The sequence below is a fragment of the Chiloscyllium plagiosum genome, unplaced genomic scaffold (assembly GCF_037043375.1).
Source record: "Chiloscyllium plagiosum isolate Xiang-an unplaced genomic scaffold, Cpla_swu_hap1 HiC_scaffold_2, whole genome shotgun sequence".
NCBI classification, from domain to species: domain Eukaryota; kingdom Metazoa; phylum Chordata; class Chondrichthyes; order Orectolobiformes; family Hemiscylliidae; genus Chiloscyllium; species Chiloscyllium plagiosum.
Window position 1 is genome coordinate 33,802,375 of NW_028270140.1, and position 23,628 is coordinate 33,826,002.

At 42.8% G+C, this 23,628-nt stretch overlaps 1 protein-coding gene across 1 annotated transcript in view; it reads right to left on the reverse strand.

The window, feature by feature from the left end:
- Window positions 1-23,628, reverse strand: part of tbc1d2 (TBC1 domain family, member 2) — a 79,376-nt gene that overhangs the window by 13,518 nt on the left and 42,230 nt on the right. The window contains exons 5-10 of the mRNA XM_043716388.2: window positions 22,124-22,263; window positions 18,292-18,479; window positions 14,237-14,620; window positions 12,817-12,927; window positions 10,036-10,217; window positions 7,314-7,817 (exon numbers count right to left, since the gene is read on the reverse strand). Coding sequence (XP_043572323.1) covers window positions 7,314-7,817; window positions 10,036-10,217; window positions 12,817-12,927; window positions 14,237-14,620; window positions 18,292-18,479; window positions 22,124-22,263 — 1,509 coding nt within the window. The remainder of the gene's footprint in view (window positions 1-7,313; window positions 7,818-10,035; window positions 10,218-12,816; window positions 12,928-14,236; window positions 14,621-18,291; window positions 18,480-22,123; window positions 22,264-23,628) is intronic.

Genomic DNA, 23,628 nt, shown 5'->3' on the forward strand with positions numbered 1-23,628 from the left:
GCATCTTCCCCCACAGCTGCCGAAGGTGTAATACCTGCCCATTTACCTCCTCCCTCCTCAGTATCCAAGGGCTCAGGTGAAGCAGCACTAGACCTACACTTCTCACAAAGCATAGACTGGGTGACTGCTTCGCAGAACATCTATGTTCTGCCCACAGAAAAGACCCTGAGCTTCCAGTTGCCTGCCACTTTAACACATTACTCTGTTCCCTACCTACCATCCTGGTCTCAGGTTTGCTGCAGTGTTCCAGCAAAGCTCAGTGCAAGTTAGAAGAACAACACGTCATTTTCCGTTTGGGGACCCTGCAGCCCTCCAGACTCAATATGGAGTTCAATAATCTTAGGGCCTGAACTCCCCCATGTCCCAGCCCCCTACCACACACACCAGACCTTGTTATCACATAGTCTCCCATTACACACTACTCATTGTTAACCACTAACAGTCTGCATTAACAGCTATTCACCCTCCCAGCCAGATCGTTATCGACTTCTTTGTCTGTCCAACTGTTCTTCGCTCTCTTTGGGCTCTCTCCCTACCTATCGTTTACTCCTTACCCCTTCCCCCATCCTATCTTCTGCATGTAAACCAACATTATCCTAGCTACCATCAGTTCTAAGATTAGGGTCACTTGACGCGAAATGTGAGCTGTGATTCCTCTTCACAGATGCTGCCAGGCCTGCTGAGCTTTTCCAGCAACTTCTGCTTTTGTTTCTGATTTACAGCATCTGCAGTTCTTTTGCTTTTTTTCTAAACTTGGACAGTCTGCTCCCCTTGAGTGGATCTGAAAGATTCATGACCAGGATGATGTCAATGGTGTTCTCCCTGGTACATGTCAACATCATGTTACAGAAAAGGCAGTTTCTCTATTCATGATCAGATTGCTATAGGTGGAAGCTTGTTATGCACACAAAGCCTGCTGCGTCTCCAAGGTCACAACAGCCAATACACTTGGTCTCTTGTAAAACTCTCCGGCATATCCCAAGTTGGTGAAAGGTGCTGTAGCAATGTGAATTTCTCTCTCTTATACAGTCAATGAGTGCTTTGTAACCAGACTGGAATCCAATCTGGTCTGAAAGGTGCACAGAATTCCCCCTACTTCTGTTTTGCTCAAGCCTCCCCTTTGTTTCCCACTGATTACCTGAGCTGAAAGTGAGGACAAAACAATGTAGTGGGGTAAAACGGTGTTTGCTGACTTCACACAGCAACTGGGGAGGGAGCCAAACTCCACGGGTTTGACCTGGAGAGGATGGGGCAGCTTCCAGACACACTCACGGTGGAAAGGAGGCTGCTGGCAGCTACCCCAGAAAAAAACTCAATCTGCCGGCACCCTTGCCCTCATCAATGTTACGTTGCAGTGCTCATTGTAATCAAGGAATGAAATCATCTGAATGACTGGGTCCTGGCAAGACATGTTTGATGCTGGAATAACAGAGGAGCTGTCTAAACAGGCCTACGGAGAGTACTGTTCTAAACCATCCATGAATGACCGAGAGTTGGTCGACACACAAAAGAAAGAAAATACAGAACTGCCTGGGTGTTGAGAGAAATAAGTGTGCCCTTGACAGGTTCCACATGTACTTTGCCCATAATTTATTGTACAACAAATTGCACTCACCCAACACTCAGTCCTTGCTGACATACAACCGCTTCGATCCCCCATTAATTCTCATTCTTTCACAGCCTCCCTTGTCACATTCTCTAGACTCACAGAACTTATCAAATTAATCCTACTCTCTTGCTCTATTCCTGAAAACTTGTCCCTTCGAATATTTTCACCCTTTTGAAAGTTACAACTGAATTTGCTTCCACCACCCTTTCAAACAGCATATTCCTGATCCTGGGAGCTCACTGCTTCAAACTCTTCTTACCTTTGTTTTTTTTTGCTAATTACCTTAAATCAGTCTCTCCCAGAGACCCTCCTCCTGCCAATCCAACCTCTCCAGTCTCTGCACTCTCTTATCACTGATACCATTCTGGTACATCTCCTCTGCACCATCTTCAAGCCTTTGACATCCTTATTTATAAAGCTTCTTCTGAGGACAGTACTGTGTAGGGAGATAATTTTCACAATCATTGCTACTTATGTGGTTGAGTAAAGTCTTCACATTACTCATTGAGCACATTGCAAAGTTGGTTAGTCATGTATGATAACTGTACATATGCATGTTTGGGAGCAATGCTCCTACATACAGATGGAACAAACTGGCCACTAGACACAATGGCAAGATTGTGAAATTAATATTCTGTATGAACAGTAGGTTTAATCTCATGAGAATGTTGGTTTATGCTGCTCTGACAGATCACAAAGCCAGGGGAACAGGTGCTGACTTTATCCTCTCAGTTGTTGAAAGGGGACCTTGATTCTTCAATGTTTGCAGGAAGTGATTGATGATTAAAATGTCAGAGAAAGCCAAGAAAGCAAGCAGGAAATTAGGACTGGTGAAAAATTCGGATTTTAATAAAGGTTGTCATTATCCAAGGTTGATAAATATTTGAAATAATGCACCAAAGCGAAGCAGTGTATTTCTTACAGATGGCAGGGATACCCTACTGAGCAGATAGAGGCCATTCAGCCCATCATATTTACACCAGCCCTCTAAACAGCACCCCACCCTATCCCAGTAACCCCACATTAACCATGGTTAACCCACCTAGTCTGCACATGCTTAGACCCTCTGGGCAATTTAGCACAGCCAATACACTTAAACTGAATAACTTTGGACTGTGGGAGGAAACTGGAGCCTCAGGAGGAAACACACGCAGACACAGGGAGAGCACAGACGGTCACCCTAGGCTAGAATTGAATCCAGGTCCCTGGCACTATGAGGCCGTAGTGTGAACCACTGAGCCACCGTTCCACATGCAGACTGTCCACATCCTATCCCATCATTCCTTCCTGGATTAATTGTTTGATTGCTGACAAAAGCAAAAAGGTAATGGATTTGTTTATTTGTGATCTGTCTGGGCTGGCAGAGAACCGCAGGTCACAATTGGTGTGTGACCAGATTGGAGTCAGTGTTGGCAGATGAGAAGTTCTCAGATGTTTTGTAGGTTAGCAGTGATTTAGCTCTGGGGACGGCAGCCTAAGGTCATGAAGCAAACGGAAGAGTTCAGGAAGCAGAATCGAATTTTTGTTCTTGGGGAAAGCGATGGTCATCAGAGAAACAATTCAGCAAAGTGTTTCAGTTCAGAGGCTGCAAAAGGGAAAGTGGGCATAAACCATTTTTCCAGAAACGGTTCTCCCTCCAGGTCCTCCACCTTGGAACCCTCCAATCATACGGGATCAATGTTGATTTCACCAGTTTCCTCACTTCCCCTGCCCCCACCTTATCCCAGATCCAACTCTCTAACGCGGCACTGCCCTTTTGAACTGTCCTACCCTTCCTATCCATCTGCTCCAAGTCCTCTCTGACCTATCACTATCACCCCCAACCTCCAACTACTTATCGCATTCCCAGCTACCTTCCCTCCAGCCCAACCCCCTCCCATTTATCTCTCAGCAGCAGCTTCTTCCTGGTTATCATTAGACTGATGAATGGACTCTCTAGCCTCAAATAATGTTGATCTTGCTAACATCGATTGTACCTCGCACACACCTTGTGCAATTCAACCTCTATGCCTCTGTCTAAGACTTTTTGATCTGTATGTCCTTGCTTACTATGATCTGCCTGTACTGTTCGAAAAGAAAGCTTTTCATTGATTTATTGTCACATGTACCAAAGTACAAACAGAAGCAGAAATCCTTAAAGTACATAGAATGTGGAAAATATACAACAGGCTAAATTCTTCCTGGGAGAAATAAACAGTATGGAAAACAAAGTATTGGAGTGTTAAACAAAATATAGATGAACACCATAAAATGAGTTATGAGAGCCAATGTGTTGGTTTTATCAAATTAATCAAAGGCTCAAATAAATTGGATTACAGACAACATCTTTCATATTCTAAAGTTCACAGAGAAGCATTATTAAAAATTAAAGACCAGCTCATGGCTGAAGTTAAATATAAAGACTGAAGAATTCTTGATCTCTCTCTCTGGTTCTCTCAGCATGCGGGCCTAACATATAATAAACACTAAGAATTTACCAAACCTGCAATAGTGTTTATTGGAAACATTGAAGACGACACTGGAATCATTTGATCCACACAAAAAAAAACTGCAAGAGATTTTTCATTACTCGGTACCATCAAAGACTTCAAAGATTCTTTGTTATAGTGAATCAAATTAGCAAATTTGTACCAAATTGGAGAGATGTTGTGCAAAACATGACCTACTCTTGGGAAATAAAGCAGGGCAGGTGACTGAGGCGTCAGTGGGGGAGCACTTTGGGGCCAGCGACCATAATTCTATTAGTTTTAAAATAATGATGGAAAAGGATAGATCAGATCTAAAAGTTGAAGTTCTAAATTGGAGAAAGGCCAATTTTGACGGTATTAGGCAAGAAATTTCAAAAGCTGATTGGAGGCAGATGTTCACAGGTAAAGGGATGGCTAGAAAATGGAAAGCCTTCAGAAATGAGATAACAAGAATCCAGAGAAAGTATATTTCTGTCAGGGTGAAAGGGAAGGCTGGTAGGTATAGGGAATGCTGCATGACTAAAGAAATTGAGGGTTTGGTTAAGATAAAGAAGGAAGCATATGTCAGGTATAGACAGGATAGATCGAGTATGAAGAAAGTAGGAGTATACTTAAGAGGAGAAATCAGGAGGGCAAAACGGGGACATGAGATAGCTTTGGTAAATACAATTAAGGAGAATCCAAAGGGTTTTTACAAATATATTAAGGACAAAAGGGTAACTAGGGATAGAATAGGGCCCCTCAAAGATCAGCAACGCGGCCTTTGTGTAGAGCCAGAGAAAATGGGGGAGATACTAAATGAATATTTTGCATCAGTATTTACTGTGGAAAAGGATATGGAAGACATAGACTGTAGGGAAATAGATGGTGACATCTTGCAAATGTCCAGATTACAGAGGAGTAAGTGCTGGATGCCTTAAAACGGTTAAAGGTGGATAAATCCCCAGGACCTGATCAGGTGTACCAGAGAACTCTGTGGGAAGCTAGAGAAGTGATTGCTGGGCCTTTTGCTGAGATATTTGTATCATCGATAGTCACAGGTGAGGTGCCAGAAGACTGGAGGTTGGCAAATGTGGTGCCACTGTTTAAGAAGGGCGGTAAAGACAAGCCAGGGAACTATAGACAGGTGAGCCTGACCTCGGTGGTGGGCAAGTTGTTGGAGGGAATCCTGAGGGACAGGATGTACATGTATTTGGAAAGGCAAGGACTGATTCGGGATAGTCAACATGGGTTTGTGCATGGGAAATCATGTCTCACAAACTTGATTGAATTTTTTGATGAAGTAACAAAGAAGATTGATGAGGGCAGAGCAGTAGATGTGATCTATATGGACTCCAGTAAGGCGTTCGACAAGGTTCCCCATGGGAGACTGATTAGCAAGGTTAGATCTCGTGGAATATAGGGAGAACTAGCCATTTGGATGCAGAACTGGCTCAAAGGTAGAAGACAGAGGGTGGTGGTGGAGAGTTGTTTTTCAGACTGGAGGCCTGTGACCAGTGGAGTGCCACAAGGATCGATGCTGGGCCCTCTACTTTTTGTCATTTATATAAATGATTTGGATGCGAGCATAAGAGGTATAGTTAGTAAGTTAGCAGATGACACCAAAATTGGAGGTGTAGCGGACAGCGAAGAGGGTTACCTCAGATTACAACAGGATCTTGACCAGATGGGCCAATGGGCTGAGACGTAGCAGATGGAGTTTAATTCAGATAAATGCGAGGTGCTGCATTTCAGGAAAGCAAATCTTAGCAGGATTTATACACTTAATGGTAAGATCCTAGGGAGTGTTGCTGAACAAAGAGACCTTGGAGTGCAGGTTCTTAGCTCCTTGAAAGTGGAGTCACAGGTAGATAGGATAGTGAAGAAGGCGTTTGGTATGCTTTCCTTTATTGGTCAGAGTATTGAGTACAGGAGTTGGGAGGTCATGTTGGGGCTGTACAGGACATTGGTTAGGCCACTGTTGGAATATTGCTTGCACTTCTGGTCTCCTTCCTATCGGAAAGATGTTGTGAAACTTGAAAGAGTTCAGAAAAGATTTACAAGGGTGTTGCCAGGGTTGGAGGATCTGAGCTATAGGGAGACTGAACAGGATGGGGCTGTTTTCTCTGGAGCGTCGGAGACTGAGGGGTGACCGTATAGAGGTTTACAAAATTATGAGGGGCATGGGTAGGATAAATAGGCAAAGTCTTTTCCCTGGGGTTGGGGAGTCCAGAACTAGAGGACAAAGGTTTAGGGTGAGAGGGGAAAGATATAAAAGAGACCCAAGGGGCAACATTTTCATGCACGTGTATTGAATGAGCTGCCAGAGGATGTGGTGGAGGCTGGTACAATTGCAACATTTAAGCGGCATTTGGATGGGTATATGAATAGGCAGGGTTTGGAGGGATACGGGCCGGGTGCTGGCAGGTGGGATTAGATTGGGTTGGGATATCTGGTCGGCATGGATGGGTTGGACCGAAGGGTCTGTTTCCATGCTGTACATCTCTATGACTCGATGACTCTAGATGTTAAAAACTTCTGAGACAGAATTAAAAATGCTGCTGAGTTATGGATTAGCAAAACACTTTGGAAAGAATTAAACAACTCCTAATCTCTTCAAAAATTACAATACAATATAATCTACATTTACCAACCATAATAGTAGCAGATGCACCATCTACACTACTGTGGACACTCATCTTTCAATAGCAGAAATACCACAAGCACAATTTGTTAATGATCTAGAGGCAATGATAGAGACAGAATCCACTCCACCACAGAGAAAGAAGTTTTAGCAGTAACATGGGCATGTGAAACATGTTATATACAAGAATGACAGTTCAAAATCAAAACTGATGATAAACCATGAATCACCATTCAAAGTACAAAAGAAATCACCAAAACACCCAGGAGAATTCAGAACTTCATATTGAGACTTAGGAAGTATAGAGCAATCTCTGAAAACATGGAGGGAAAGTACCAAACGGCAGTTGTTTTCAAGAATACTATCAAATGAGACAAAACAGGAGGACTTCAATTGGGGAGTTGAGTCATTCACATTATTAGTCAGTCAGCTATTGAAAGTAAGTTGCAAAAGATAAAACAAGCTGTGTGCGCGCATGCTTCTCTGTCCGTGCACCTGTCTGTCCATCTCTGGGTTCATCTGACTGTTTTCCTCTCTCTGTGGAGCAGTCCATGTGTGTGTGTGCACATGTGAGTCTGTGTCTGTGTTTCTGTAAAAGGTTAAGATTAGATACCTGTTCAGTCCCTGGCAGTATCCAATATGAGGGTTTTGCCACGAATATGCCAATAATACTCGGCGGAGTTTCTGAACCATCTTGGAGTTCGGGGAGGTGAACAGCCTGTTATTGGTCAGAGTCCGGTGCAGGTCCAGTTCAATCTGCTTGGATGCTGCCTGGTCTTTGTTCTTGCACAGTTTCAGCAGCTCCTGATAACGCTTACCATCGTAACATTCCCTTATGCGACGCACCCATCGATCAGTGCACCACTTCCAAACATGCCTTCGATATTCCTTGGGAACGCCATTACGGATCATGTTCTTTAACTCTGGTGATGGCTGAATTTCACCAAAGGACCTGCCTGATAAGTAGTTTGTCCATTTCATCTGGAAGGTTTTCTCTTGACTCTCCTGAGTGGCCATCAGTTGCATGGATTTTCGTTCAAGTGCCTGGATTTTGATCAAGAGGTTATTCTCCTGCACTGGAGACGACACCATCTTGAAACCATATTCATCATACTCACTGGCATAGGGAGAACAAAGACAACACAGAGATTGCTGGTGAATATAACTGCTCTTTAAGAGAAGATTAAATAAAAAGGCAAAACTGTTTCTCCTGTCACACCACAAACTACTGAAAGTCAGTTGTGCCTCAATTGGTCCCACGCACTCGCTGATTGGTACCACACACTCGCTGAATGTCTCACTGCAGAGATCCAGAGACAAAACTCCAGAGAAACATTCCTATGGCAGTCCTGAAGGGAGTGCTACACTGTTGGAGGAGCCTGTCTCTCAGGTGACATGTTAAATCAAGGCCAATCAAGGCCTGGCTGCATCTGTGCAGAGAAATCTTTGAGGAGAAAGTGAGGTCTGCAGATGCTGGAGATCGGAGCTGAAAATGTGTTGCTTATGCCCGAAACATCGATTCTCCTGTTCCCTGGATGCTGCCTGACCTGCTGCGCTTTTCCAGCAACACATTTTCAGCTCTGTGCAGAGAAAGCAGAGTTAACATTCCGTGTCTGGTTACCCTTCTGCGGAATGTCTGAGCTCTGAGAAAGGGTCACCAGACCCGAAACATTAACTCTGCTTTCTCTGCACTGATGCTGCCAGACCTGCTGAGCTTTTCCAGCAACTTCTGTTTTTGTTTCTGATTTACAGCATAAAAAGAAGTCACATTGAAATATTTCAAAGAAGTGCAAGGATTGTTTGTCCCAATGCCCTGACCCTGATCAATATTACAGGAAAGCAGGTTATCTGGTCATTTCTATACGATTGTTTTGTGGACTCTTGCTGTGCAGAACAGTTACATTTCCTACATTACACCTTGACAGCACCTTCCAGAGCACCCCATTGGCTATAAAGCACTTTGATACATCCTGAGGACATGAAGGACGCCAAAGAAATGCACATCCTTTTTAAAAATCCAGTTGATATTTTCCCATAACTTTGCATTGTTTAAGGCTGATTCTGTAGACCTGAAGCTGTAAACAGACTTTCAGTAGAAGGAGGAAAAGGAAGATGGGACAGAGGAGCAAGTGTAGGCCATTCAGCCCTTTGAGCCTGCTCCTCCACTTAACAACATCATGGGTCATGGTCTCGGCTCCACTTCCCTAACCGTCGATTCCCTTATCAAAATAGTTCACTGGTGACTCGAGAAATCTTTTCAAATCAACAAACAACCCTGGTCTCAACACCTCAGGTTCTTAATTCTTGGTTTTGAATTAAATACACAGTCTCTTCTCTTTCCCCTGACCCCTGTGAAAGCTCTCTCATCCTGACTTTGGCAGGAGAGAGGTGGGAAATTCTGAAGACTGGCAGGAACAGCCTTTTCCCAGATTCCCAATGACCTGTTTCATTTGGTCCCAGGAGGTGAAGATCCCTGGCTTGGTCAACATTTGTTGCCTTTCCCTGTTCACCCTGAAGGTGGCATTGGTGGAAAATCTTCTTAAACCACTGCAGTCCATATAATGGGGTGAGGGTTCCAGAACTTTAACCAGGAACAATCAAGGAATGGCAATATCATTTTTTAACTATATAATTTAAGTCAGGATCGTGAGTGACTTGGAGGGGAACTTGCAGGTGTTCCAATACATCTGCTATCCTTGACCTACAAAAGGTCAGTTAGAGACAAAAAAAGTAGACAAGCAGGAGGCTGGAAGCACACAGCAAGCCAGGCAGCATAGGAGGTGAAGTCAACGTTTTGGATATAATCTTTCTTCAGGAATCTGAAGGAGGATTATACCTGAAATGTCAACTTTCCCCATTTCCTGACATTGCCTGGCTTGCCGTGTTCTTCCAGCCTCCTGCTGGTCACCCTTGACCTACGGAACAGAAGAGACAGATTTGGTAGATACGGTCTAAGCAGCCTCGATGAGTTGCTGCAGTAGATTTTGTAAATTGTACACACCGCTACCCACTACCCACTGGTGGTGAATGGGGTGCTGATTAAGCAGGCTGCTTTGCCCCTGGATGGTGTTGAGGCTCCTAGATATTGTTGGAGCTTCATTCATCTTAGGCAAGTGCTCCGGACTTGTTCCTTGGAAGTGTGATAACTCGAGATATGGCAGGAGACTGGCAATTCTGCGAGCAGCAGGAACATGCACCAACACTGAGCTGTTACTGTTACTGTTTCCACCAAACTGTGCCGTCACCCTGACAGACACATGGATGTTCTTCAAACCTTTATAACAAAGAATGAAAGAGTTTAAATGTTAAGATACGCCATCTTGTTCTCTACTCACTTGCAGATAGCACCAACATTGCTGCCAGGTTGAGCTTTATTCTCCAATTTTGATTGGTCAGCAATAAGCTGCTTGACCATATCCTGGTTTGTCTCCTTTTGGTTGACGTCACCTTGAAGCTTATGGAGTAATGTCAAATACTTGCTCTCGATCTGGCAGTAACTTGCCTTCAAAAAAGCACACTGGGGCAAAGGAAAAAAAAACTTGTAAAAGATTGGAATAGGTTGGAATTAGTTCATGCCTTCAACGTCAACACAGTTATTTCAGTAAAATAAAACTTTAACTCCAGAGATACAGCATGTAAAATTCCTATGGATGATAGAGGGAGCAAAGGGAAAGTGTTTGCACTGGCAGAAGGGTTTGTAATCAGGAGACAGGGATTTTAGACAATTAGCAAAACAAATTGAAGATTGAGATTTTGCTGTTTAACCAGTGAGTTATGATGATTTAAACTATGCTTCCTGAAGATGAGACAGAGCAAGATTCAAGGGTAACTTGAAAAAGAAAAATGTATAAGGTTGTGGAGAAAGAGCAGGGTATTGGGAGTTTGGGACTAATTGGATGGATCAGAGCTAACAAAATAAAAGTGTCAAATTAACTTCAATAGCAGTGAGGACATGGGGCATGTAAGCGCTGATGGAAGAGAAACATGCTTTTACAAAAAAAAACACGCAAGGATATCCTTTGGGTTGTGGAATCGTGAGTGAACTTCTGCAAATTTCCATCAGGGGGAGACATTGCCTATTTCTTTAACATAGCTCTGTCCCAGACTTTGCTATTACAGCCAGCTCCTGTTCAGAGAACAAGGATAAAGGCCACCAGTTGTGAGCAGAAAACATAGGGTTGATCGCATCAGAAGGAATCCACATTTTAATCGGTAAATTCGCGGCACAATTTCCTGGAGATAAATTAAATAATCAATTTCTAAAACATAAATAAGTTTTTTAAAAACTGCAGCCAAAACACTGGTTCCACTTTCTCTCCACGGATGCTGCCAGACCGGAGTTTTTCCAGCAATTTCTGGTTTCATTTTTGATTTCCAACATCTGCAATTCTTTGGTTTTTATATTCAGTTTGTTAAACTGCTTGAGAAAAAAAAAGAGGTTGTAGTTCTGAATTTCCTCAGCTCCCCCCCCCCCCCACTTATCTGCACTGAATTTCACCTTCGGTAACTCTCTCCAAAAGAAAAACTCAGCCAGTTTTCTCTGTAACTTTCTTTTAATTGAACCTACACATCCCCTTCTCCCCTACCTTGTCGCACAACTTCCAGTCAATTGCCCCTGTCAGATTTAGTGTCAAATGCTTCGAAATGTAGGATTTAGATCAAAGATAAGAAAACCTCACTTAATACCTCTCTCCATGTGAGAAGTCTAGAGGTTATTAAAATAAGACCATTACTAACAAATCCACTTGGAAGCTCAGGGAAAATTTCTTTACCCAGAGTGCTGAGAATGTGGAACTCACTACCACAAGAAGTGGTTGAGGTGAGTAGTGCAGGTGCATTTAAGGGGAAACTGGATAAAATGAGGAAGGCATAAGTAGAAGAAGGGCTCAGATGAAGGAAGGGTGGGAGGAAATAGGTGGGAAAAATGTGAAAACAATGTTCAAGAACAGAGAGACACAAACTATTGATCACTCAATGTGCCATCAGGAAAATGCTAGACTCAGTTATACACGAGGTGGTCACAGGACTTTGAGAAATTCAGTTGGACAGAGCCAACATGTGGAAGAGAAACACAGTCTTTGACATATTTATTACAGCTCTTGAGGATTGAAAGCAGGGTGAGTAATGGTGAAACTTTAGATGCAGCATATTTGGATTTCCAAAAGACACTTGACACTGATAAGAGTTCACAGTGTTGGGGTGATATATTAGCATGGACAAAGAGTTGGCTAACTAACAGAAAACAGAGAGTCAGAATAAATGGGTCACTTTCATCTTGATGAACCGTAACTAGTGAAGTGTCACAGAGATCAGTGCTGGGGTTTTAACTATTTTCAACTGATATCCATGACTTGGATGAAGGGACCAATAGGACTGTACCCAAATTTTCTGATGATATAAAGTTAGATAGAAAAGCAAGTTGTGAGGATAGAAGAGTCTGTAAACTGACATAAGTCAAATGGACAAAATTTTGGCAGATGGAGTACAATGTGGGAAACGGAAGTTGTGCACTTTGCCAGGAAGAATTGAAAAGTAGAATATTATTTAAATGGAGGGAGACTGCAACCTGTTGCAGTACAGGAGGATCAGTGTATCCTTGTAAATAAATCATAAACATAGTGTACAGATACAGGAATTAACTAAGAAGGCAAATGGAATGTTGGCTTTTATTGCTGGGAAAATGAGCATAATGGCAGGGAAGTCTTGCTATAACTGTACTGAACTTGGTGAGATTGTACCCAGAGTTACTGTGTACCGTTTTGGTCTTCTTACTTAAGGAGGGATGCACTTACACTGTAAGCATTTCAGAGACGGTTTACTAGGTCTTACAGATAAGGGTGTTGTCTTATCAGGTAAAGCAGGCTGCATCTAAGCTTGTCAGAGTTTAGAAGAATCATCAACAGAGGGTTGTCAGTGGTGCCATCAAGCTGGGTGGGGGTGAGGGGGTGATGGTGATGGTTTGGAGGGGAGGATGGAGCAGATAGATGGGAAGGATGATACACAGGTGAGGGGAGATAAGGAAATTAGTGAAGTCGACGTTGACGCTGTGTGGTTGGAGGGTCCCAAAAGGTGGAAGAGTTCGAAGCACAGTGTGTTCCGTGAGCTGGGTCACTTACCTTCATTGCCAGAGCAATCTCCCGATCTGCTGTGGCCTGCCAAAGCTTGGTGACCTGGTAGATCTCGGAGTTTAAGAACTTGTTTTGTGTTTTGTAAGCTTCTTGATCATCCTGTCAAAAAAGGAAAAACGCATCATGATTAGATTCCCTACAGTATGGAAACAGGCTTTTTTGGCCCAACAAGTCCACACCGACCCTCTGAAGAGCAACCCACCCAGACCCACTCCCCCAGCCTACATTTACCCCTGACTAAATGCACCTTTCACTACGGGCAATTTAGCATGACCCCCAATTCACCTAGCCTGCACATCTTTGGATTGTGGGAGGAAACCGGAGCACCCAGAGGAAACCCATGCAGACACAGGGAGAACATCCAAACTCCACACAGACAGTCGCCCAAGGTGGGAATCAAACCTGGGTCCCTGGTGCTGTGAGGCAGCTGTGCTAACCACTGAGCCACCGTGCCTCTCCTATTCATATTGGAAATAAAACACTTCTAGAATTAACAACCATTCGCATTTGATTCATTTTAAAGGTGAAGTTGAAGAATTATAGCTGCGAAGTTGAACTGTAAAATTTATTGTTTTAGAAAAACACAAAATGGACTTAAAGCCATCAGACCAAGCATTGAAACAGACACTTCAACCTTGGCCTGGCTTCATTTTCATGAATTCCTGCTCAAACTGACAACCTTTTAACTAAAATTAATTTGCTCCAACCAACTTCATTAGGTAGGGGTAGAGGGAAGGGCCAGGTCACAGATGGGCTTGAGAATTGCGGAGATTGGGCTTGCACAGGGGTGTGCAGAATTGGACCAGCACAGAGTGTTTGGAGGACTAGAGGGCAGAACTAAAGTGAACATGAACATAGACTCTACCAATCATGCCTAATGCACCAAATAATTCAAGTCACATTTGAGCTATGCACGCATCCACTTATTGGTCCACCACTGTGAACCCTGCCTCAGCCTCCTGGAGTCCAAAGCTCTGGAATCCCCTCTCTAAACATCTCCTCCTCTTTTCAAGAGGCTTGTCAAAAACATACCTCTTCGACCAAGCTTTGGGTCACCTACCCAAATTGCTCTTTCTGCGCCTTGTCGTCAAATATTGGAATAATCGCTTCTGCAAAAAGGCTTTAGAATGATATGAAATGCCTGAAAATCAGGGCTAGACTTTTCCAAGGGCTGAGACAAGAAATTCATGTACAGAGGACAGCCAATGTTTGGAGGTCTCTTCCAAACACAACTCAAAGTCTATTGTCAACATAATGTGAAAGATTTAGTTAACCAAAGATGTTAAGGGATATGGGGCTGGTGGATCAGCCTTATGGATGGGGGTGGAGCCGGTTCAAACAGTTAAGTGGCATCCTCTCTTTGCTATGTAAAGGTAAGTTTGCGTTGCCATCAGTCACATATAGTTACCATTAAATGCACAATTCTCTCCTCTAGCTTCCTCATGGTCTCAGCGGTGACTTTGCCACACATTTCTGATGGGGAGAGGTCTTCCTTGACCATCTGCTCAGAGAGTTTCAGGATGACCTCTTGCTTGGCGTTGTTCTTCTCCATCAGGAGCTGTGCATGCTGCTTCAGCTCCTCTACCAGGTCCCTCTGCAGCCTCAGGCTCTGCTCCACTTCCTGCTTCTCCTTCTCCAGCGCGCTGACCCGGCTCTCCAACTCCCTGACCTGCCTCACCTTGTGCCGCACCAGTTCCAGTCGGGTGGACTCGTCGGCCGAGAGGTAGGAGTTACAGGCCCTCTTCTCCTGCTGCGCTGCCTCCAGAGCTCGGTGCAAGAGCTTCACCAATTCCTGGGGACAGCAAATTGACAAAAAAGGTCAGCGCACAGTTTATTTTATCATTAGAAGAGAATGGCAAGGCAATTCTTCAATCCTGCCTCAAAAAGAGGGCCTGAAATGAAAGAAGACCTGAGCAGCACAATGAGAGGCAGCAATGCTAACCACTGAGCCAGAGCCAGCGACCTGGGTTCAATTCCAGCCTTGAGGCCAACGTCTGTGTGGAGTCTGTACAATCCCTCCCACCCAGTGTCTGCGTGGGTTTGCTCTGGCTTCCTCTCAGAGTCTAAGATTGTGTAGGTGAGGTGGATTGTCCATGGTAAATGCAGGGTTACAGGGATAGGGCGAAGATTTGGGTCTGAGTGGGATGCTCTTCAAAGGGGATGGGGGGGGTGGGTGGCCAGTGCAGACTTGATAGGCCAAATGGCCTCTTCCTGCACTGTAGGGATTGTATGAAAGCATAGGGAATGTCTACCAAGATCATATTGGAAACAAAGGATGTCAATTATACGGAGAGGCTGGTATTGTCCTCTATGGATCAATGATAGACAGAACAGAGACATTGAAAATAACGATAGGAAATAGGAGCAGGAGTAAGCTATTCGGCTCTTCAAGTCTGCTCCTTCATTCAGTATGGTCATGTCTGATCATCTAACTCAGCTCCCTTTTTCTGCTTTCTCCCCATATTCTTTGATCCCTTCAGCCTCAGTAAACAGACCTAACTCCTTCTTGGCCTCAACAGCTTCCTGTGGCAGAAAATTTCAAATTCTCACCACCCACAGGGTGAGGAAACTTCTCGTCATCTCAATCCTAAATGATACACTCCTAATCCTTGGCCAAGGACTCCTATTTCGGAATTCCCAGATAGAACGGGCAAGAAAACATTTCTACAGGGAAGAAAAAGTTAATCAACACCCAGAGGTCACCAATTTAAAATAATTGATAAAAATAAAGTTATGGGAGGAGAAAGGAGAAATTTTGTTTTTTTACAGATTTGCTCTTTTTAAAGGTTTGTAGCTATCCTAAAGCATGGTGGAATCAAATTCCAAAATAACCTGCTAACAAGTAGTTTGACACGTACTGGAAGAAAGTTAGCTTCCAGGATTATGAGGAAGGAGGTTGAGGTGTGAAATGGAACAAGTTTCCAAAAAGTGATCAGACAGGTCAAGTAGTCTCCCATGTTTTATTGATGATTTTAACATCACCCCACAGCCACACTAGAAGCTGTTTACCCTGGTAAAAAAATGCATGCATGTATTACAAGGTGCATTGTAAATGAGTACAAAACAATGTTTTCTTAAAAACAATTTGATTATTGGGATGAGGAAATTAATCAGCTTTAGCTGGTCATCCTAAAGAAGTGGCACTTGAGCAATGCAATCAAACAAGGGTTTGTTACACCCTCAAGGATGGGTGAGGGGGAGTAATGGAAATGGTGGCGGAGTGACTGTGTCCATCGATTTGTAATTCAGAGGAGTAAGCTAATGGTTTGAGGACAAAGGTTCAAATCCCACAAGGGAGTTTAAACCCAATTAATAAAAATTGAGAGCAACAGCAAGTCTCAGTAATGGCAGCTGTGAACCTGTCATTGATTATTATTGAAAACATGTTCACTGATACCCATTGGGGAGGGGTATCTACCATTCTCAATTAATATGACTCCAGACTCACTGTAATGTAGTTGATTCTGAAACAGCCTAATACTCCAATTCACTCGACAAATACTATCCACACCCCATGGAAGGAAAGTAAAATAACAAACACAAACAGAAATTGTTACAGAAACTCAGCAGGCCAGGCAACATCTGTGGAGAGAGAAACAGCATTAATACTTCAAGTCCAGTTACCATTGTTCAAGGACTCCTCTGATGTGGCTGATTGATTCCTTTACTCATTAAAAATCTATCAATGGTTATGGGGAAAAGGCAGGAAAGTGGGATCCCCCAATCTGCAGCTAACTACGGGGTAGTGATTGTGGGGAAGAAAGCAGAATCAGCTGAAATCATATGAGGACATGAGGAGAAGGAGCAGGAGTAAGCCATTTGGTCTTTGGAGCTTGCTCTAACATTTGATAAGACCAAAGCTGGTCTGGTTGTAGTCTCAATTCCACATTCTCTCCTGAACCCTCCCCAACCCCTCTTACCTCCACCCCCACATACTCCACAAAATCTCACTCCTCCAATGGCCCTGCCCTCAATTACCCTCCAATCCCTTAACCATCGACCTCAGCCTGGTCATATTCGATGATCCATGCTCAACTGGTCTCTGAGTAAGAGAATTCCACAGACTAATCGTATCGGCGAGGAAAATAAAACCCTTTCACCTCAATGTAAAATGGGCATCTTCTGATTTTTAAAACTGTCCCCTCATTCTAGCTTCCCCCACAAGGGGAAATATGCTCTCGATACCCACCTTGTCAAGTCCCCACAGAATCTTCTGTATCAGTAAAGTCACTTCTCATCCTTCTCACCTCCCATGATAGAGCCCTGCTCAATCATTCCTCACAAAACCTCAGATAATCAAATAAACTTTCTCTGAACTGCTTCAAATGCAAACAAATTATTTCTTAGGTAAGATGATCAAAACTCCTGCCATGGGTTTAGCAATTAGTCGGTTACCATCAGAAAAATAATCATGAGAGCTGTTCAGCTAATTATAAAGACGTTGACTTTATTAGTGAACAGAGGAGCAGAGGATTACTGTTGAGCAATGGATTAAGACTTGTTGTAAAAATACCACACTTAACCAGTCTGGCCTATGACTGATTCCAGTCCTGTATTACATGGCTGATATCAGTCATCGCTAAGTGGGTGACAGTTGGTGGAGTAAGTCCCCATTCTTGAGGCTTGACCACAAAACTTAAGCTGACATTCCCAATGCTGTATCGAGGGAACATTGTTTGATGTCTAAAGGTATTTGACAGAGTCCCTGACAACACACTCAGGAGGATGTGGAAGATCGGAGGGCCAATTTTTGGAACAAGTGTTAATTTATTCCTCTGTGTGTCCTGAGATCAATATAATCAATCATCAGCACGCAAGCAGCACACAGTCATTAACTCATCCCATTTTATAGAACTTGCTGACAGCAAATTGGTGCCACATTTCCTTCATTCCAAAGTAACTACACTTAAAAAAAAGAAGAAAATGTATAGAAATATATATAAAAAATGTATAGAAGAAAGTATAACTGCAAGTATTTTTTAAAAATTTCAATACCTTTAGGATACCTGGCAACCTATCCAAAGTGAATTGGATAAACAGGTGACGAGGTCAAAAAATTTCGCAAGGCTATGGGGAAATGACAGGAGAAAGTGAGGTCTGCAGATGCTGGAGATCAAAGTTGAAACTTTATTGCTGGAACAGCACAGCAGGTCAGGCAGCATCCAGGGAACAGGAGATTCGACGTTCCTGAAGAAGGGCCTGTGCCCGAAACGTCGAATCTCCTGTTCCCTGGATGCTGCCTGACCTGCTGTGCTGTTCCAGCAATAAAGTTTCAACTATGGGGAAATGACAGGGGAGTGGGACAAACTGGGTGGCTCTTCAAAGAAGCCTCCTTCTAAGTTATACCATTCAATCTTTCTAGTATACTTCAGAAATACAAGGGAGAACAATTTATGCTGGGTTTTCAGTAACCTTGTGGAAAATGATCCCATTACTAGAGTTAATGCAAATAGGTCACCTTACCCTCTGTGCATTAAGCTCGTTGGTGAGTTTCAAGATGTCATTGTGTAAGCTCATGGTTTTGTCTGGGTTATTCCCATCCTGCTGTGAAGGCAAAGTTGTATTGTTGAATCGATTGGTCAACAATTTCAGACTGCCCCTAGGACTCTTCCGAAATGGAGTTTTCTGCTCTTCCTCCTGCGAATCCTTAACTAAAAAAAGACAAACACGGGCCAATTACACCCTACTATACACACAGCAATAGCCTTTTATTAAAATCACTTGGACCCACGTCTGTGGGATAAGTCAGTGAGAGTACAGTTCCAACGTCTGTTTCATGTAATTGTGGAATTGTAACCTTCATCCTCAGTGGTGACTAAAGTTAAAATCACCATCGGTGGATTGACCTTCATTTAAAGAAAATCAGGAATTTTTCCATATATTTTATCAAGTATCTCTGTATTTATTTGATCAAACAGCACAGAGGAAGGCGATTCAGCCCCCAGTAGTTATGCTGGCTCTTTGAAAGAGCTCCTATGCCTGCAAACTATTCCATTTCATATATCCATCCAATTCCCTGTCAAAAACGTTTATACCTACTTCTATCTTCTTTTCAGGCAGCTCATTCTAGGTGTAGTAACTCTCCTCATTGCGTCTATGGCTACACTGTCAAGCCAAGGGTCTATAGTCCTTTAGATCAGCCCAACCCAGGCCAAAGGAGCAAGATTCAGCCCTCTGGGTCAGAAGATTGACAGACCTCTGGCTGACTGTATTGAGGGTGTGCTGCAGGGTTTGAGGCACTGCATTTCAGGAGAGATTTTAAGTGCCTGCTGCCCTCTTAGACAGACAATCATAAAAGACTCTGCAGCATTATTCAAAGAAAGAACAGGGTGCTCTCACCAGATAGCTAAGCCAATACTCAACAAACATTGCGACAAATTTATAACTAAGCTGCCTGTGGGAGCTTGCCGGTGTATTGGTGGCCATGTTTCTTATACTGTCATACTGCAGTTATAAAGAACTTTGGATTATCTGGGGGTTGTGAACAGAACTATATGAATGGTAGTTCTTTTCTTTCTCTTCTAGTCTAAAACAAAAAGAGTGATAACTGCAAGGAGAAAAATGAAGTCCTCTTAATGTCAATCATGTGTGAACTGTGACAATGAATCCCTTTATTAACTCCAATGCAGATTGTCCAGCATGGAACCAAAGGAGCCATTAAACAAACCTACAGTTAACAGAAATACTCAGGTTTTCCTTTACACACTCGATAACAGAGAGAATTACGACAAAACATTGAAAAATGAGCATAATTTTTTTCCGATGTTCCTCCTGCAAACGAAAACTACCACTTACTAAACGAGGTGGAATTCAAACTTCAGCTTTCAAATAGAGAATGTTGCAGGATTTCTTGGCTGGAAAGTTTCCTAAATATTTCAGAAAGGCTTGGAGATCTGCCTGAACATGCCAAACTAATCTTTTACAATAAATCTTAATCCCTTATTTGCTCAATGCTAATCCTTGGCTCCTCTTTTCCACCATGGAATGGATTTGCTAAAGTTGCTAATCAACAAATCACCCATAAGGAAAGACCAGAGGAACTACCACATTTCAGAGCAACAGCAGTGCACACTTCCATTTGCTGGCATAGCAGAGTAACATAAAAGATATAATGATCATCAGGGTTATGAGAGGACCACAGAGATCTACGTACCACAGCTCTGCTCCAGTATCAGATTTCCTACCACACTGAAAAGATGAAGAACACATTCTGAAGCTAGATATCTCTGCACTTCAGACTCAAACCCAAGGACCAGATCTCCTCCAAAGGAAACGCAAGGGATGATATTGAAGAAGTATGGTCAACTTTCAAATTAAAAGCCTTGGAAGTTGCCAATGATGTCTTGAGAACATGAAAGAGACTACTGGAACCAACCATCAAATTAAGGAAACTCTAAATTTCCAACATGGCTGGAAAACTGAAATTCATCTGCTGGAGGCAGATGCAATGCAATCACTCCAGGAGAATGTGCATGTGCCCCCCCAAGGCTACATATGTGTTCTCACTGATACAAGGAATCTTTCCTGATCAGACATTGAAGTTATCGAAGATTGCTGGGTTGAGCACTTAAGGAGTGCGCTTAATACAGCATTTGTCAATGACTATCACTATGTACATGGCCTGCAAATGGATCACAATCTGTTTTCTGGAAAGTGACTGATGGCAATGGGCTAACCATCAGCTTAAGGAAGACAGAGACATTCCATCTATCATCAAATTCTAACTATAGCGCATCTACCATAAGTATCAATAACACAACCCTGAAAATGGTAGATAACACAAAAACAATTAGAAATGCCTGCACCATCAATGAATTACCAGGTTAAGCTCCATATTAGCTTGTTTTTCAAAAGACTGGAAGGAAAGGAGGTATCAAACTTGCAACAGCACTAGTTTTGTGCAAAGCTGCTCTCCTGGGAGGAAACAAACATGTGAAGCAGCTCAGCAGATTCTCCAGGAGATGCATACGGAACATCAAAGACAACAAGTGGGAGGACAAACTGGCCAACACTGAGATACTTCAAAGAACAAAAATATCTGGAGAACTTATAAGCAGAGACCAGCTCCAATGCAGTGGACACATAATGTATATGATCACAAACAAAATCTTCAGGGCAGTCACAATTTCACAATGTAAAGAATAAAAAGTTCTGTCATTAATCACTATTGTGCAACTACCAGATTAGTGTAAATATATAGGAGGAATCTGCTACCCACATCTCATCTGAAAAAATGTGACTCCAGACTCATTGCAATATTGGTGGTTCTTGATTGCCTTCTTGAATGTCCTAGCAAGACACTAAACAATTTTCCATTGCACACCCCTAATTGCCCTTCAGAAGGTCAACATTTTGAACCATTGCTATCTGTATTGTGTAGGGACAACTAGAGTGCTGTTAGAAAGCGATTTCCAGGGCTTTGACCAGAGATGATACAGAAGCAGCGACATATTTCCAAGTCAGAATGAAGTATGGCTTGAAGGGGAACTTATAGGTGATGGAGTTCCCTCACCCAAAGTCCTTGTCCTTGGACGTAGTAGATGTCATGAGATTGGGACATGTTGTCGATGAGTTACTGGAGTGCATCTTGAATGTAGCACACTGCTTCCATTTGATGTCCACAGATGGGGTGCTAATTAAGCGTGCTACTTTGTCCTGCATGGTGTTGAGCTTCCTGAGTATTGTTGGAGGCATCATCAGTTAGAAAAGTGCGGAGAATGTCACATTGTACTCCTAAAATGTGCCTTGTAGATTCTGGGGAGTCAGGTTATCAGTTATTCACCTGCCACAGACAGCTCATTACCACTGTTCAAGGGCAATGAATGTTGTCCCATGCCAATGATTCTCATTATACAACAGCAAAATAAATTAGTTTAATGATCTCCTTGGTTGTGGGGGGGGTCAAAATTTAAACAAAGGCAAGCAATTCAGTATGTATATAGGCTCTCTAAAGCAGAATTTGCAGGAGATGCATCAGAAAACCTTGATCCCATAGAGTCCAATGTTCCTCTGATAAGTCTGATCCTAGTGCTGGACCTATCCTCACAGGCATTATCAAAAGCAGCAGTGAAACATCGTTCTCAACTCGGTACTTTCCAGGTATGTTCTTTCCAAGAGTCACATTACTTCCAATCTGAACCCACTATGATTCAGGAAAAATGCAAATAAAAGGTAGATAAATCAATGAGTGGCAAATCACTATAGTCCACTGAGGTAAGGAGTACAGATGCTTTTGGAAATGCAAGCAGGTTAGTTTTTGATTGTTATCTGGACGTATTATACATTGTAGCCCTACCTGATATGTCTCCTTCCTTGCTCTGGGATACATCTTGTCCAGTCTCATTTGGTCCCTTATTAATTTCTTCAAAACAGGTCTTACTTTCTCTAAATGACTTGCTTCTGGAGAACTGAAACACAGTTTTAGAACCAAGATTCCTGTTTGGGGGAAAATGAACAAATAACAACCAAATTAACAACGTTAGAGTGGTGATTCGATTAAGCAAATTTTTGATTTTGAAAAACAGTGCACACTATATCCAACATCAAGCAAATATGAAGAATTACAAATCCAACATGAAATGATTCATATCTTACCATCTGTCAATGTCTTGCATTGTCTAAACAAATTGTTAAGTCACAGGACCATTTGTGATCTGTGTGCGTATTGTAAGGTCCCTTTATGATAATTCTGCCCAAATTTTGCAGAATGCTTCAAATTTCTAAGTCCAAGGTCAGTGCATGTATTCTATTGACATTAAAATCGCTTAGGGCCTTTCCACTTGAAATTGAAGATGCCAAACCATAAACACAGTTAATGCAGCCGAAGAACAAGTCATTTGGCCTAACTAGTTCATGCTGCAGCTAAGTCTCCTCCTTCCCACTTTAACGCATCAAATCAGTACATCCTTATTCCTTTCTGTTTCGCATGTTCTTCTTGCTGCCCCTTAAATGCATCTGTGCTATTCACCTCAAGGACTTCCTGTGGTAGTGAGTTCCATATTCTCACCACTCTCCAGATAAAGTTTTTTTCCCCGAATTCCCTACTGGTGATTTACTAGTGACTGGAATGGACCCACAATGGCCTTGGGTCATTTCAGGTTGGGTGAAAAGAAATAAAGCAACAAAGTTTCCCATTTCAACCCTGAGTGAGAGAATAGCTTACTGAACAATTATGTGTGCATGCCCTAGGAAACTATAGTATGGGATAATATTGTAAGAATTTGTAATCCTGAGACACAAATGTGAATCGCATTACAGCAATTAGGGAACTATATTTACGGAAGTCATCTAACTTGTTATCTAAAGTCCATCCCGGTTCACAAATTTCTTGGAGGGAAGGAAATCTGCCACCCTTAGCTGGTCCAACCTATAGCTAAGTCCCGATCCATTGTCATTGTTTCCTAGCTGCTATTTGCACTGGTCTAACAATCCACTCATTGTCAGAAGGAGCTTAAGCACCACCTCATGAAGGGCAATGAGGAAATGCCAGCATTATGCACATCCTTTGAATGCAGAGTCAGCTTATCTGATCTGGACTGTACCTCACATAGTTGACTAAGTGCTGGTAATTGCTGATGTCACAAACCATTTGAGTAATGGGCAGCCAATGCAAACATCTGAAACACCACCCACTGCTCAGGAGGTTCCCAGAATTGGTGATGAAGTTGACGAAGTGTTTTCCTGCAGGCCCCTTCAAACAGCAAAATCTCCCATGGGAGCCTGGGACAGCATATCCAGCAGGCAAACCAGACTGAAAATTTGGGGAAATCCCAAAATAAAAAGCAGCTTTTTGGAGAAAAT